Raw genomic sequence first — 15,831 nt, 5'->3', positions numbered from 1 at the left:
GCCCAAGCCGGAGCAGTCTCAAGGATTAGGTAGACTAATGGAATTAGGAATGTGTCTTTAAAATTATTACATTAAGTTGCTTACCATCTGATGTCTTACAAACTGAAAAGTAGCTTGCATTGCAGGATGCTGTTTTCCAAGTACCGTCAAGATCTAGGTAGACACAAGCATTTTTCTTCTTTGGTTCCCCTGCTGCCCATTTCGTGTACCTGGTTTTCCAGTTATCGGTCCATTTGTAATAGCTACCAGTCTGAAAACCAAGAAGTTCTGGTAGCAGAGGGGGTTTTTTTTACATAAAAAGCTCTGACACATAAATATAGTGTCCTATGTCTATTTGAGCTTTTCAGAAAAAAAAAAGCGCCCTGTGCTGCTCTGGTTTTTTAAACACCATTCACTGTTCTAAGCAATGTCACTGAGTGCTCTGAGTTACAAAAGGATTACATATGAACAGTGTTCAACAGTGCATTGCTTTTGGGAGGGTTTTTCTGAAGTAACACAAACTTCTACAACATGCAAGAAACTCAGATGAGTCCATCTTAGGTCATTTAGTAAATCCCATATCAAGAGAAGAAATTACAGAGAATTTGTCCCCTCTGCTCTGCTTTATTTAAACTAAAACTTGGAGCTATTTGGTGAGTAAAGGTTACTTGACATTAAACAGTCAAAATAATCTTAAAATATCTCTCTAATACTCATAATAATTTTTATTAATATAATGATAGTTATAAGTAGCCCTCTATATAGCAGGGAGTTAGACTTTCAGAGTGGCTAACGGTTGCTGTGTGATAGCTGCACATCTTGGCTTATGACTCTCAGTCTGCACCTTTATTTCTTTTATCGTTTCTAGAGCTTTCTGCTTTCATCTGTTGCTTCCTGCTTAACCTTTTCTGTGACTCTTCACTCCATTTGGTGCATGTAAGTCTGAGTAACTAACAGGATCACTAGAAATTTATGCAAATACACAGTAAAGCCATTCAGAGTATAGTTGTTTCAGCGTTGTTATAAATTGGGCATCCAGCAGGTCTATAAAGAGGAAGAGAGCTCACCAAGCACCTGCACCTCCTATCTGTCCAGCACTTACCATATTGCTGTTAAGACCGATCCATATGGGTTTTCCATATTTCAACATCTGGATCCACAGGAAGGATTGGATGTGGGCATCTGAAATGCTGGCAAGTTCTGCAGATTTGTCTTGACAATTTTTTCTGGCCTCTTCCCATTGCATTTCAGATGGGATGATTGAATAGGTACTGTCACCATAACGGACAAAGCCAGAGGCTGGCTTTGTTGTTGGTACTTCAGACTGTGAGGCAACTATGGAGGAAAAACTGAATGCATGAATTTAGAACATACCATTCATCTCTAGCATGGAAGCTATAAACAAATAGGCCAAAAGGTCCAGTATTAACAACAAGTCAAAATCTTTATTTAAGCCCATGAACAATTTGTTAATGAAAAAAAGACAAAGACAAAAACAAAAACCAAAACAAAACAAAAATCCTAAAGCAAGCTTGTTGTAAAACATGAACCAAATTTGTTAATGTAAAAAGCAGAGTGAAATCCTGGATGCCCTGAAGTAGAGCATATACTTGCTAGAAGCCTGACTAGTGCAGACGAAGACTCATAAATTGGATATTTGAGTTCCCGTGCTTTAAGATATTTTGACTAAATCTGAATATCTGAGTATATGCCTCTTTCAGATCACTGGTGGAGAGGACTTAGGGCTAGACATTTAAGGCATTTACTGCACCCTGTTGTCACAGCCTGAGACATTAATACTTGATGTTAATTGATCACCACTCGCTGTTGACTCAAAGTCATTAGCCTGTCTGTAAGGGCTGCCTGAACGTTGCCTGCACATTTGAGTCAGGCAGTGTCTATTTCCACCCTTGGGATTGTCAATGTATAAAGAACTGCTATAGCTGGGATTAAACAACCTAAAAATGCCTCCCTAAAACTATGTGTTTGCTGTGCAGGGAGAGGGGGTTCTTCCAAGCAAGTTAGCTATGCTGAGTGAAAGGGCTGCAGGAGCCGACTGAATTGCTGGGAATAGTTTTTACTAATGCTGTAATAAAGGCAAACTGTGAAGCAAAACTGTTTTGTTATCTGTTCTTTGCCTTCTCTACTCCCATTATATGGCTGGGCAGCAGGGATTTGCATAATTACAGACCTTCAGCAGGAGAGCCAACATTCATTACTCTTTTTGGTGTAAAAAAAAAAATAAAAACAATATTATTCAACAATAAAGACACAGCCAAGAGGCTGTACATTTCAATAGACATCGTATGGCATTCAGTAGAAATGTAAAGAGAGGATTAAATGCACTGTAAAAGCATGGTTTTATACTGCACATAAAAAGGATGCCTAAAAGCCTCATATTTCGCTGAGAAGAAATCTGTTTCCATTTATTATTCTCTAGTATTATTCATAATTTAGGTACAAAACCCCAATTAAGATAGTGGTTCCTCTCCAGCAATTTCTGTGTAACAAACTGTACTTTAAAAATAGAACAGCCTTAAGACTGGTAGAGCTCTGAAAGCCTGAGAGACTCAGAATGAGACTCAAAGCTGGAAGAAATCACATCGATTTATACATTCAGCATATCTAACTGAGATACTCACTCTATTTAGGAGACTGGATTAAACAGAACTCACGTGAATTCATCTGGCATATATAGCCTCTCTCGTTGTCACAGCTATCATCTCTCCATTTCCCGTCTGACTTCATGATGAAGACACAATCTGTCTGAAGGAGAGGGGAAGATACACAGACATTACAAAAGGCAGGAGGTGGTGAGCTGAAACTCCTGTACTCCTGGTGCAAGCCCGATGGCAGAGAAAAGAGGAGAGCAGAGGTGCTCATTGAGCACCTGTGTAATTAGTTCAAATTTCCTAGGTTTCTGCCAAACTACTTGACCTGGTATTTATTAGTGACCCCTTAAATTTGAACCAGGCTTCCACTGGTGCCCATCAAGGTCTGAAAGATCTATAAAAAATAATTTTACCAGTTTTATTAAGAATCCTTTAATGACTACAGAAATTACTAGAGTACCTGTAATATGTCATCTCAGTTCTTATTTAAAATTATGTAGAACTGCTTCAAAATATTTCCATCAATGAGAAAAACAATATAAGAACTATTATGAAAAGCACTAGTCTGGATTTATCTTTTCTGAAGCAGACTATCTTGCAGAAAGCAGGTACTCTCTAGCAGTTGTTTGTAGTCATTATCAGATTATCACTATCGGATGTCTTTAGTAACAATGAAATTTTCCCTTTACTTCCTCGTGTTTAATTGCTTCATGATTTCCTTCATGGCTCCCCTGATTTCAAGACTCTCTGATCGTCTTTCAGCATTTCATCCAAGTTTCTCTCTTACGCTGATTGAAACAAGTTTTAGTCATAAGCAAGTTGACCGATGATAGATGTTAAAAATCTCTGGTGACTCGCTGCCAATTATTTCCTCAGAAACTACATGTTTACCTCCTTTTGAAAAGAGATTGAACTTCAGCAGAGAAATAGTCCTTTTATTGAAGATACTATTTTGTACCATCAGAAACTAGTAAAGCAGTGTGGGAGCACATTAGCCAGGAATAGGACATGTACATAGACAAATTATTGTTGCACCAACAACCTTAATTTTGATTTATCATAACTTTTCTATGTTTGGTGTTGCAACTTCAATGTTTGTGGTAATGCAGTTTGTGAGCGAACGGGTGTAATGTATGCCTCTCCGGGATTGTTTTACAGAACTGGTATTTTGCAATAGGTCAGATGGAAAGCACAAGATCCCTCTTCTTCAGAACCTCTGCCAAACATTTTTTGTGTATTTGGAATTGTTATCAAGTGATTTGCTAAGCCCCAATCTGCTTACAAAAGGACTTGTTTCAGCATCTTGTTATTGCTGCTGTAACTTCCCTTTTAGGAAAACCATCTAGCTGCCTAAGATATACAGGTTACTTAAACTTCTTATACCTCCACAGTGATGTCTGTCAAAGTTTCATAGTCATAAAAGTCAAAGAAGCTTTGTTTCTGTTCTGGTGCACCATTAACCCAATTGGTGTAGGAAACGGTCCTTCCATCTGTCCAAAGAAATGTGGACTCTTTGTTGATATCATTCATCCCAATCCAAACATTAGTCGTGGCATCCTTTAAATGATAGAAGAGGAAAGCTGGAGGGAAGCAAAGATTTCTCATTAAGGAAAGCTCATCATGACTTACCCAAAACAGGAAAAATGTGCAAAAGCCCAGAACTGGGGCCATATTAAAAGGGTAACATTTCCCACTCCAGACCCCACCTGCCTTTGACTAAATGTTTAGATAAGCATCTGTAGGAACGTATGTTACACAAGCATTAAGGGTGAAAACAGCCACAAAGAAAGCTCTGGAGCAAATTAGAAAATGTCTCCTTCCCACTGTGTATGCACACGTAGTGTTCCAGCAGATCATATTGCCAGTGAGAGAGACAGAAAATACAGATGTCTGTCAGTTTGAGTGATCTGTGCAACCACACTCAAAACAGACTGGAAGTTTCATGAAAACTGAGCAACTGAAAGAACTAGAAGCACACACTTTATTTTTTATATGTAATTATTTAGCTCTTGTTTCACACTTTGGAGTTAAAATGAAGCATAAACTGACCTGGCTAATAAGCAATTTTCATCAGATAATCCCATAATCTATTTTGGAGAGTATAGCAGTTTCTTCAGTGAGAGATTAATATTTTTTTCTTTCAATAGAGCCCATATATGTACCTTGCACTTGTTCATTTGGTATGGTAGCCAGGTTTCCTCCCAAATCGATACAAGCATCTCGTGCAGCATGCCACGTGAGCTTTCTTGTTATATCGGAAGCAAATATTTTGAAACACTGGGAAAACAGCAAGCACTTAATTCAAACTAGCAAAGATGGGAACTGTTGTATGTGACTCTCATGAATTAGCTATAGGATGTACAATTCTCCAGAAAAAAAAATATAGGGCTAGAATAAGTGACAGAGATCAAGAGTAGAAAGTATGTATGTCTACCCAGTAGGTACTTAGCCCCTTTCATTGCAAAAAGTGTAATCCAGGAGTCTAACATCATCTGAACTGATGGTAATTATGTCAAGTACATAATCCCTTCCCACGTTTTCATCTGCCTGCATCCTGCAATAACGGAGGGATCATTTAAAACCAAGAAAATGTGGCTTTGGGTGACACAGCTGCAGGGAATGATCTCTACTGTGCCTTGTCCTGCTTCCAATGACTGTGGTTACAGCTGTTCATCCCACCAAAGTGTGTGAAATATCCTTTGACACGTTGACCTAACATTCTGAGAATGCAATAGTAGCTCAGTGTATATAAAGTGGACAAAACAACCTTTGGCAAATGGAGCTTCAACTCAAATTGGCACAAGTTCTTGGGTTACAGCAATGAGGACTTCCAGATCATGTCTGAATGCAAACCTAGACTCAAAACAATTGTAGTTTGGCATCATCTTTCTGAACTCAAAGCTTTGGGAACCCTGTACAAGCCAAAAGGATTGTTCAAGTACATTCTCTCTAAATCATCTACTTGAAGGGCTTTTTTTTCAAGGCTGACCATTACAAATTTCAGTTTCTAACATAAATACATAAAACAGGAGAGGAGGAGGGGTTTTCTTAAAAAGCTAAAGTGTATTTTAAGTCTGCACAAACTATGTTCTCGCAAATTTATTCAGCGTATATCTACTTTTACTGCAAAGTTAAATGTCTAGAGTCACCTCCAAAAAAGCCCAGCTATCCAGCCAGCATGTTCTGACTGGATAATTACTCTCCAGATTTATTTTATAAACACAAAAAAACATCTTTTTTCAGTTCTTTTTTTCAGTTCCACTGCTTTACAAAATTTAATAAAGATACTTGTTGACATACCTTGTTGTTAAAGAAAAACCAACTTTCTGGACATCCTCCAGGAGGCAATGGAGAAGCGAAAGTTGAATTAATAGAACTGTTATGTTTTTCACATACAAATTTATTGGAGGAACCGCAGTTTACATCATTCCACAAGCCTAAAAATTGTTAGATAGCATAAGCAAGTCAAGATGTTATGGTATTTGTAACAATAATTTATCACTTCTTATTTTGAGTTAGACCATAAGAGTGAGTAAAAGAGCCATGCAGTACATTCATGTACTTAACTACTTTTTACAAACAGAAGATCTATATGGACTTTAGATGCTCAGCATGGTTAGTTACTGGGCTACTGTCTAGCAGTTGAAAAAAAAGAGTAAAGGACTGGAAAGAAAGGGCCAGTGACTCAGAAGAAATGCTCTGGTCGTCAATTAACTTCATTCTACATTCTCCACCCTCCCCACCCCTATCCATCAAGGAGTCCGAGTAGGAGAATTACAGGAGAAAGAGGATGAGAAAAAAATGAATTTATTTTTTTTTTTAGCAGAACACAATGTTCTCTATTTTGTATTTCAGGCTGCAGCTTGATCTCAAGGCAAAGTAACCATGGCAGCTTTGAATGAGCCAGTTGAAGCTCTAATAGTAGCACAGCTGTAGCCCCTTGTGCTTAATTTGAACCGCCTGACCCTTCTGCTCCTCATCCAGGACTCTCCACAGAGCGCATACCTGTTTATGATTTGTTCAAGCTATGGCATCATCACATTGCAGGCAGCAGGGGAAATATACCAGCAAGCAAATTTGAAAATAAAATGTATCAGAAATGGATGAGATAAGAAGTACCGGATCAATCTAAGGGCACAATAGTGTGCAAACATACATAATGAAATATGTGCCATCTCCTGAGGCCAACATCTGAAGTTAATATAATGTTATCTAGGGATTCAGTTTGCAGATTAAAATACCTCATTTCAGTTGTCAAGATATACACTAGGTTTCTAAGCTACTATTATAGTCAATAGAGAGCTAGGGCAGGATTCATTTGTCTAAACAGAGGTGCTTAGCACCATTTGAGAGGCTATGCAAGGTACCTGCAGAGAGCTGACAGATATGGCACTGTTTCTGTGGGAAACTTACAGTCAGGTGGGCTAACTCTAGGACATCGCAGGTAGCTACAGCCACCTACATGTAGGCAACTGAATACTGTGCTAGAGTAAACTGAATTGCTTTTCAGTCAGCACTGGCTGTGCAGGTGAGATCTCCATTTGACAATAATGAGACTTCAGAGGTCTACCTCACATTAGCTACTGTCCTGGTTTGGCCCAAACCAGGCCAATTAGTCTTAGAGAAACCAAGGTCACTGCTAAATTCCTCACTGCTTACGAGTGAAGAGCCAAAGGGGGGTCACAACTGCAGGGGGGAGCAGACAGGGCAGGTGACCCAAGATTGACCAACGAGGTATTCCATCCCACACACGTCATTCTCACTTTCCTATTTATCACTAACCCACTGCCTCCTGGAGGTGGGGCCCAGGAGGGAGGGGCCCTCCTGTCTCCCACTGATTGGTACCAGCTTTGCCAGTTTCCAGTTAAAGGTGTGATGGCAGGGGGAGCTATTGCATTTTCCCCTCTGCCCGTGCTAGGTGGAGCTATTGCATTTTCCCCTCTGCCCGTGCTGGGGGGAGGTACTGCCTTTTCCCCTCTGCCTGTACTGGGGGGAGCAACTCTGCCTGAGGAGGATTTCCAAGCTCTTGATCTTGGTTTTGTACATATTTGTATATATTTGGTTATTTCTATTATTATTGTTATTATATTCTTTTTCATTATTATAGTTTATTAAAACTGTTTTAACTTTCCAACCCATAAGTCTCTCTCCCTTTTCCCTTTCCCTTTCCCTTCGGGTTGCGGGGGGGAGGGTTAACAGAGAGCGTCTGCCACAGGTTTAGTAGCTGGCCCAGCTTTAAACCGTGACAGCTACATTTGGTTGTCAACTCAAACTTAATCCTTCCCTTATGGTCCAATTCAATTACCCACATGTAAACTTCTAGCATCATCTGAAACAAGCTCAGGAATGCTGAGCCATCTATGCAGAGCTGGTAGATATGGCAGGGACCGGCAGGATAGCTGCCCCTTTCTGGATCAACAGCTGCAGAAGGAGGGAAACACCTCAATCAGACCAGATGCCTATGTTTAGAAAAGTGAATCTTGTTCTTGGTGTCTTCATATAAAGGCAGAATTTCAGGTGGGATTGCTGAGTGAATTCTTTATAAAACATAAATTGAAAGATTGATTTCCGTATACATATACTACTGAATTCCGATTAGCCTCAGCTAAGTTAAAGAAATACAACCAAGAGGAAAAAATAGCTCTAGGATTTGCAAGATATTTACATTTAAGAGTACTTATAAGCGTGTAAGACAGTCTTAGGTCATTAGATGTATTTGTCTCTCTCCTCGCATTGGCTTGTACCTTCAACCCCTCTATTTCCTGTAGCTGTCATAAATGTTTTCTTAAGTTCATAGGAGTGAAGACAGACCCCACTCAACTTTTTACTTAGAGAAGTAGTGAAAAGCCCTATAAAAAAGTGCAATATCAAACTTCTAAATCCAGAGAGAGACATCTGCATTAAATTACACATGATGCTAAAATCTCCCCATTCTAAGGGCATAGACTCTTCCATGACTGGTGGTTACACCAGTTACTGCATCTTGTTGGCTTGTCACTGGAAAGGAATTGCAGAAAACAGCCATAAAAGGTTGTGTGACAGATGACATCAGATCATAGAATCATAGAACCATAGAATGGTTTGGGTTGGAAGGGACCTTAAAGATCATCTAGTTCCAACCCCGCTGCCACAGCCAGGGACAGAGGTTTGACAGCATCAGTTATAGTCCAAGCAGAGACAAGTAAAACCTAATAGTTTAGCGTTGTTACTTACCTTGCTCTGACAACATTACCACACAATTTTCCTCATTGTTTGCAAAGCTGGGTTCGTTAGGAGCCCAGGCCACATAGGTTACTGGAGTCCCATCTATCCAGCTTAAAGAAAAGATATAAAAATAATTAATAATTAATACATTTCAATTGTGAGATGAGAATCCTAATTAACACTTCACAATTAAGAAGGTCCATGCGCATTAATGGGAACTAGCTAAAATTGGAAGGACACAGATTTTCCTCTCCTTATCTGATTATTCTAATTTAAAGAAATGTATGTAAACTCTCTTTTACTGCTTGTAAAAGAGAAAAAGAAAACACCAAGCATATTTTCCGTTGACAGACAGGAGTGATCAGACATCATTTAATAACAGAAACTATTTTCAGTTAGCCATAACATGTAATATAGAGAAGAATATTAAAAGTTTTATCTTAACTGATTTCATTTTATCACCTAATTAATATTATGCTTCTCAGTCTAAGCATTTCTGATGTTATGGTAGATGCAAACAAGGAAAAAACTATTTTCTGTGGATTTTACCCTGAAGAGAAATGTCTCCATAGGTTATTTCTAGCAAGTCTTGTGTCTGGAAACTAATGGACATTCTGTCAGCTTTAAAACCACCCTTTCTGAAATATTAAAATTGACATGTTTTCTTTATGCTTACATGCTTTTTACTTTACTGCATTGCTATTGAAGGAAGAAGAGGTTAGCACTGAATTTTAATCAATATTTCAGAATTTAGGTCACTCAGCCTGAATGGGAAACAAGTTCAGCTCTCTCATCTATCTCTTGCTGATGATGATATGCTTGATCTAAATAAAGAAGATGCTCACTGAACCCAAGCGATGCCCTATCTCCCTAATTTGTGTCCTAAATAAGGAGGTTAGAGTCATGCACTGACTCAGTCACTACCAACTTGTCTCTCCTCGCTTCTCTTTTGCCCTTTCCAAGGTTAGTGATTTACAGACACTCAAAGGTGGAATTAAAGTGGAAAGGTTAAATTCAAATCTCCTCTAAAACTGTTTCAGGTCAAGATCAGAAGCATGGTCTTTCACCTCCCAGATGTCTCCTAACTAGCAGACGGGAAGGTAGGCAGTGCCAGTACCATGCTCTTCAGTATCTTTTACTTTAGTTTTGAATTTATTTGTGTGTTGGTCTTTTTGCAACACTTGTTAATTTTACATAATGTATACTTCTGCTGACTTTTCTCCTGGAACGGGAGTTTGCAGAGGCTACCTTAAAAATCTCTGTCAGAAGCAGCTTTTGTACTCATTGTCCACATCTTCCTAATTCTGGAGGACTCCTCTGAAGCTGTGATATATAGATAAAAAGCATAAGAAAGCTAGGCTCTATGGTATGGAGCATATTTTAAGTGTGTGTGCGTGCATATGTTTATAGGTATAAAATCCAGCATAGTAAAGTATCACTCCAATTTATGGGCAAATCTTTGAAAGAAACTTGATAAAGTGTGTATGGAGAGTACAACTGCCAAGCCTTTATTTGGGTAAATATTTACTCAAGAAAAAATGTTGTTTTCCTGTTTCTTTTGGGGGAAAACTATTGGACTTCAGAATATTCTAGGACTATTCCATTCTGCTTTGTACTCATGTGGAACCGCCTTCAGTCCTTGAAAGCATTTAGTACCTTCAGCTACATAAAACACTGCATTTGTTTCTACATGTTAAGAGCTGCAGTGATCATCTTAACTTACCTAAACTTTTTATCAAGACTCACTTTTAAACCAATGAAGTATCCTCTTGACTGACTCCAGTATTCCTCCTAGAACAGGAAAATACTATTTTAATTAAAAAAAAAAAAGAAATCTTTGAAGTAAAACAAGCAGAAATGGATGTGCCTTTGGTTAGGTTCACAAAGCAGTCACTGAAGTTGACAGCAGTAAAGCACGTGCTTACAGTTAAGCACAGGGATGTGTTTACACACTCAGGCACAGAAGCCAGGTTTTTATCTGGAGCATCAGAGCTGAGTCCCGCAGTGCTGAGGGCCCTTAGGATGGAGTAGGAGAGAAGCAGATCTTGAGTCAGAAACTAGTACATGTCTTTTCTTCTCCCTCCAAGACTGCAGCATCGTCTAATGCCAACCTCAAGTCTCCCTCTCACACCAGCTACTTCCCAAGCCAGCAGAGCTGGCACCTTCCCACATCGCTCTTCCCACCAGCCTGCCTCACTGCCTTGGCACAGTTGGCACAGAGCAGGAGAGACAAATCCCATGGGACCAAAGGGCATGTTTGGGGGGAATTTCATAGATCTCATCTCAGGTGGATTTTGTTAATGAAAGTGCTAGTGGCTCTACTTCTGAGGCATTCAAGGTTTGCAAGCAGATTGTCAAAAGCATTTCTACTTTAGGCTGTCTGTTTATAATGATTCTTACGTTTCCTTTTAGCGCTCTCTGTAGGAACCTCCTCTCACTATTACTATTAACAACAGCCAGATCTGCAGAATTCATCCTGCAAAACTCTTGGGCTTTTTCCATGGAGACGTATTCTTTGCTGATGTAGTATAGCTTGTCTTCATATATGACCCATCCATCTGCAGCAGTTTTATATGCTGGAAGATATAAGATTTAGATTTTGTATCCGTAGAACAGAAAAGCTCATTTTAGAATAACGATTTCGATGAAAAATAATGAACAAAATGAATAAATGTACGCAAAAACCTACCGTATGTGTCAGTTGGTTCAGATTTTAATGGCACTCCTGCAAAACAAGAGAATAGAAGGTGTGATGCATCTCCGTAGTGTTTTTTATGATGTAGATTGCGACTGACTGCAAAGAGCAGAGTGAGGAACAGAGCAGGATTCTGCGCTTTTTTGCCGTTGACTAGAAAACAGGCTTAACCACACATTTCAGCTACACATTCTTCTTATCAAGAGGGAGAAAAATTCCACTAGATTTACTTTAGCTCTATCAAAAAATTCTCTTAGTCCCATATATTCATAAGCAAAAGGAAATATGACTATATATAGTGATTGGGATTCATTTCTGGTTCTGATAGAAAAAGAAATGCCACTGCTTTGAACCATTGCTTTTCCAAAAGCAGTTGAGTCCTGAATAATGTTAAAGGAGAACTTGGAGCACCACTAAATCTTTGGTGTACAAAGATATTATATTTGGGTTTTAGCTTTACCTGTGTTAGTGTAAAAACCAGTTATTATAAGGAAGTCACAACTCCTTACTTCCTACATTACAAAAATACAAGCAAAAACTTCTTAATATTCAAAAAGTTTGCAATTTATGAAACCCTCGCAAACACATGGATTATTTATACATCCTAATTTACATGAAGAAATAAATTTATTTGTTCTCATCATCTATCATTGAAAAATCCTGGCCTATATTATGTTACCCAATGCTCTTGACTTCCATTTGGAAAAAGTAGTTCTTCAAAATTTTGTGTCTTTCTCCAGCAACTTATATTAGAAGGCAACTGCGTATAAAGTTATTTAAGCTTCTTGCTTAAAGAGAAGAATAAATCTACCTTTTTTTATTTGACAAACCCAGTCAAGTTGTACTTCACAAACTGAAAGAAGCCACCGTTCAGAATGAGTCCCACCGTTGAGTACACCACAGAACTTGTGTCCTCCTGAATTCCTTGGACTATCATCCCAGTTTGTGTACCTAACCTATAGAAGAAACAATCTTTGTTACTCTTCTTTTCATCTGTTTCACTCCATTGGCAAACAGAAACAAACTGGTTTTGTCTGAAATATTCTCTCTCTCACTAAAAAAGAACAAACATAGGGAAAGCAATAGATATAAGAAATTTTACAGTGGGGCAATGATGTCAGTGATCAGGAGATCAGGCTGTTTTGCCATGGAGGGCTTTTTCTCTTGTCCCTCAAGCCCTAGACACAGCCAGAGTAGAAACAGGCAAATGGACTGTTTCTAATGAACTTCACCTAGATAAGAACTTCACCCCCATTCCACTCATACTAATCATGTGCAGACAAGGTAGTTTCACTTCGTCAGCTGTGAACTGGTTCAAAATTACATTGTCCAACAGCCATCCGGTGGCAGTGACCATATCATGCATCAATTCAGCATCCATATTTTCCCTTCCCTGTGGTTAATGAGGATGGGAGTGTGGCTTTTGGGAGGCAAGTCATGTCCTACAAACCTAGTGGAGTTACCTCTGAAGAAACTGACATCGAAATGGGAAGGGAGAACCACGTGATATAACCTACTTGGGGTTTTCAAAAAGTTCTTGAGAAGATCACTTTCAAAAACTTTTACAGAAACTAACGTGCAACAGGATAAGAGGAAAGGTCCTTGCTTGGGTTAAAAAATAGGGAATAAAGAGTAGGAGTAAAGGGAGGGTAATAAGCAGTGGAATCCTGCAGGAACATTTCACACATCTGTGGATATTTACATGGGCTCAAGAGATGACTGGATAAATTCATGGAAATAAATAAATTAAGATTACAGATCTGAGCTTCAGTTCTGAAAGACCCTGAGCCACCACTTACTGAGGGTTGCAGGAGTGTACTGGCAAATATGTTTGCTATTTGATTAGCTTTTAGGATGCTTCTGGCCACTGCCAGAGACAGGATACAAGATCCGGTGTGATGAATTTTTATGTTCTGATAGTATGTGTTCACATTATATTCTTGGAAAAGAAAATATGTTGGAGTGCTGTGCAGAAAGCTACAGATCCTGATGAGATACAGATGGTTTCCATGTACTCAAATGTGTTGCCGTGATTTTACTCATAATAATAAAGATTAACAACCATGTAAAAGTTTGCAGGATTAGTCTTTTCTTTGATGAGGATAAAAGTAAAAACCCAAAAAGTACATGTACAAACCCCAAAACATCTTAGGCAAAAAAATTTGATGAAAAATTAAAATACTCACTGGAGAGCCATCACTCCAGGCAAATCCTTCATCTGGATTCAAGGAAAATATACCGAGCCAAACTTTTTCAAAGCTACAGCGAGTGGCACTAACAGAAATTACAAGGCAGAGCAGTGTGCAAACATCAACACAAAAAACATCCAGAAACACGTCATTAAACATTCTAGAGGACATTGTAAAGTGCAGAGAAGTTGTAATAATTGCTGTATTACCTTTGGTGAAGGGTATACAGCTGCATATGTTCTTCATAGAAATATCTAATATTTCTATGGCTCAGTGGCAATGGTTATTTATCAGACTTATTAGTAGTATTGGTCCTGTATTTCCTCTATGTTCTCTTTTCTTAGAAAAGGCTTTCACAGATTCAGAAAATGGTCTCAGTATTGACTACTTCAAGGTGAGTCAGAAGTAAATATATTGGTCATGTTTTCTACCCTACTAAAAATACCATCCCCGCAATTTCATGTATTTCTAAATTCTGTCTAGTAATCATGATACTTGTTTTTAATTTCCTGGATAAAAACAACTCTTTTTTTCATGAAACAATTAAAAACATTCATGAGTACATAAAATTCAAAAGTATCACATGTAGTTTGGATTTTGAGGAATCCATATATTTCAGAAATCATCTAAGAGTGTTCACAATAGTCCATATGAAATGTCTCTTAAATCTGGTAAGATAAACATACAGCAGATACTCACTACATTGCTTTTCTTAGTAATGGTATCTCCTCTTTACTGTTAATGGTGACCAGATCCCCTCCTATTTGTCTACAAAAATCTCGAGCTTCAAGCCATGATTTCTTTTTAATATTTGATCTGTGAAAACACTATGGACAAAATACTTTAAAACATATTATATATGTTATAATAAAATAAAAATTCATAGTCTCGCTCACCCATAAATGAGGTTTCATAAAAGCCAAGTAAAGGCCCATAAGAGAAATAGCATTAATTACTCTGTTCATAAAATTTTTGCACTAGAGTTGTCTAGCTAGTTAACGTAGTGGTGGCACACAAAGGGAAGGAATTGCTAGAAGGGAATACAATTCTCTTTAACTTGTTTTGCCTGAAGGAGGGCCCAGGCCACCTTCCAGATGAAGGGAAAGGAGAGTGGCTGTGGTGGAGAGGCAAGTTGGCCTGGGAGGAGTCTGAAGATACAAGCAAAAGAATGAGCTCATGGTCGTTTACAACTCTCACTTTACGTTTGCAATATGATGTCTAACATTTCAGTAGTTTAACAGAGAATAAGCACAAGTTTGACCAAAGCTAAAAATTATGATGTGAGGGTAAAGGAGCCCGAGTAAATAGCATTCCAGCTGAGTCTGAAAGAAATGAAAAAAAAACCACAACATAATAAAAAGAGGAGGACTCATTACTTCAATAAAGTGATAAGAAATATTAACATCTCACACATTTAATTAGCACATTTCTATTTTGCATGATCCCAAATCAATATCTGTGCATTACCCTCATGTCTTGTTCAAAGTCCTTTTGTACACCTGCTTAGAAATAACTGAGTGTACTTCAAATATGAGTTATCTGTAGCTTTGCATCAGAAACTCTCAAAAATGTCCTTCATAAACACTGGTTTAATTAACCTTTCATGTGACTTCTTATGTTTTATTTTGGGGAGTAATGTTCTTATCTTAGCAAGGTCCAGCCTTAGGCATTGTGCTGCTTGTGGATACACTTCACTATTTCTCTACTTTGTTCCCTGAACTCTCACACATCTCAGATAAATATGGGATCTTTGCACAACCTAGTGACCACAACTGATATAAAGAGCCACATTAACAGCCAAGCTTTGCTGCTTCTGCTGTTTAATACAGCATTTTGACACTGTTCACTCAATAATTTTGCAAATATTAAGCTGTTTCTTGTTTCTTCTTTTTTCTCCTTTCTTTACGTCTTTCTAGGGACTTTGATATTTACCTTCCTCTTCTTCCTTTTTCTGCTCCAATTCATCCAACCCCTGGGGCACAAACTTCCTCATTTTCTTTCCTGTGTCCTCCCTCCCCTTGTGTCCAATCTCTTCAGCCTTGTCTTTCTTCCTTAGTTTCTCCCCTTTTAGTTTCTCCCCTTTTATGGATAATTCCCTGAGATGTTTGGTTTAGAGGGGTTTTTTTTTGCTATATTCCAATGTCAGATATAA

At 38.4% G+C, this 15,831-nt stretch overlaps 1 protein-coding gene across 1 annotated transcript in view; it reads right to left on the bottom strand.

The window, feature by feature from the left end:
- The window catches only part of LOC137665623 (macrophage mannose receptor 1-like), a 35,213-nt gene that overhangs the window by 6,693 nt on the left and 12,689 nt on the right, over nt 1-15,831 (bottom strand). Inside the window, 13 exon segments of the mRNA XM_068404874.1 lie at nt 85-250; nt 1,082-1,314; nt 2,655-2,745; nt 3,975-4,171; nt 4,754-4,868; nt 5,892-6,028; nt 8,805-8,905; nt 10,519-10,586; nt 11,196-11,371; nt 11,485-11,520; nt 12,302-12,446; nt 13,677-13,764; nt 14,379-14,506. Coding sequence (XP_068260975.1) covers nt 85-250; nt 1,082-1,314; nt 2,655-2,745; nt 3,975-4,171; nt 4,754-4,868; nt 5,892-6,028; nt 8,805-8,905; nt 10,519-10,586; nt 11,196-11,371; nt 11,485-11,520; nt 12,302-12,446; nt 13,677-13,764; nt 14,379-14,506 — 1,681 coding nt within the window.

This window comes from Nyctibius grandis, chromosome 7 (genome assembly GCF_013368605.1).
Source record: "Nyctibius grandis isolate bNycGra1 chromosome 7, bNycGra1.pri, whole genome shotgun sequence".
Taxonomy (NCBI): domain Eukaryota; kingdom Metazoa; phylum Chordata; class Aves; order Nyctibiiformes; family Nyctibiidae; genus Nyctibius; species Nyctibius grandis.
Note: the sequence above shows the minus strand (reverse complement) of the source record. Positions and strands in the feature narration are given on the sequence as shown.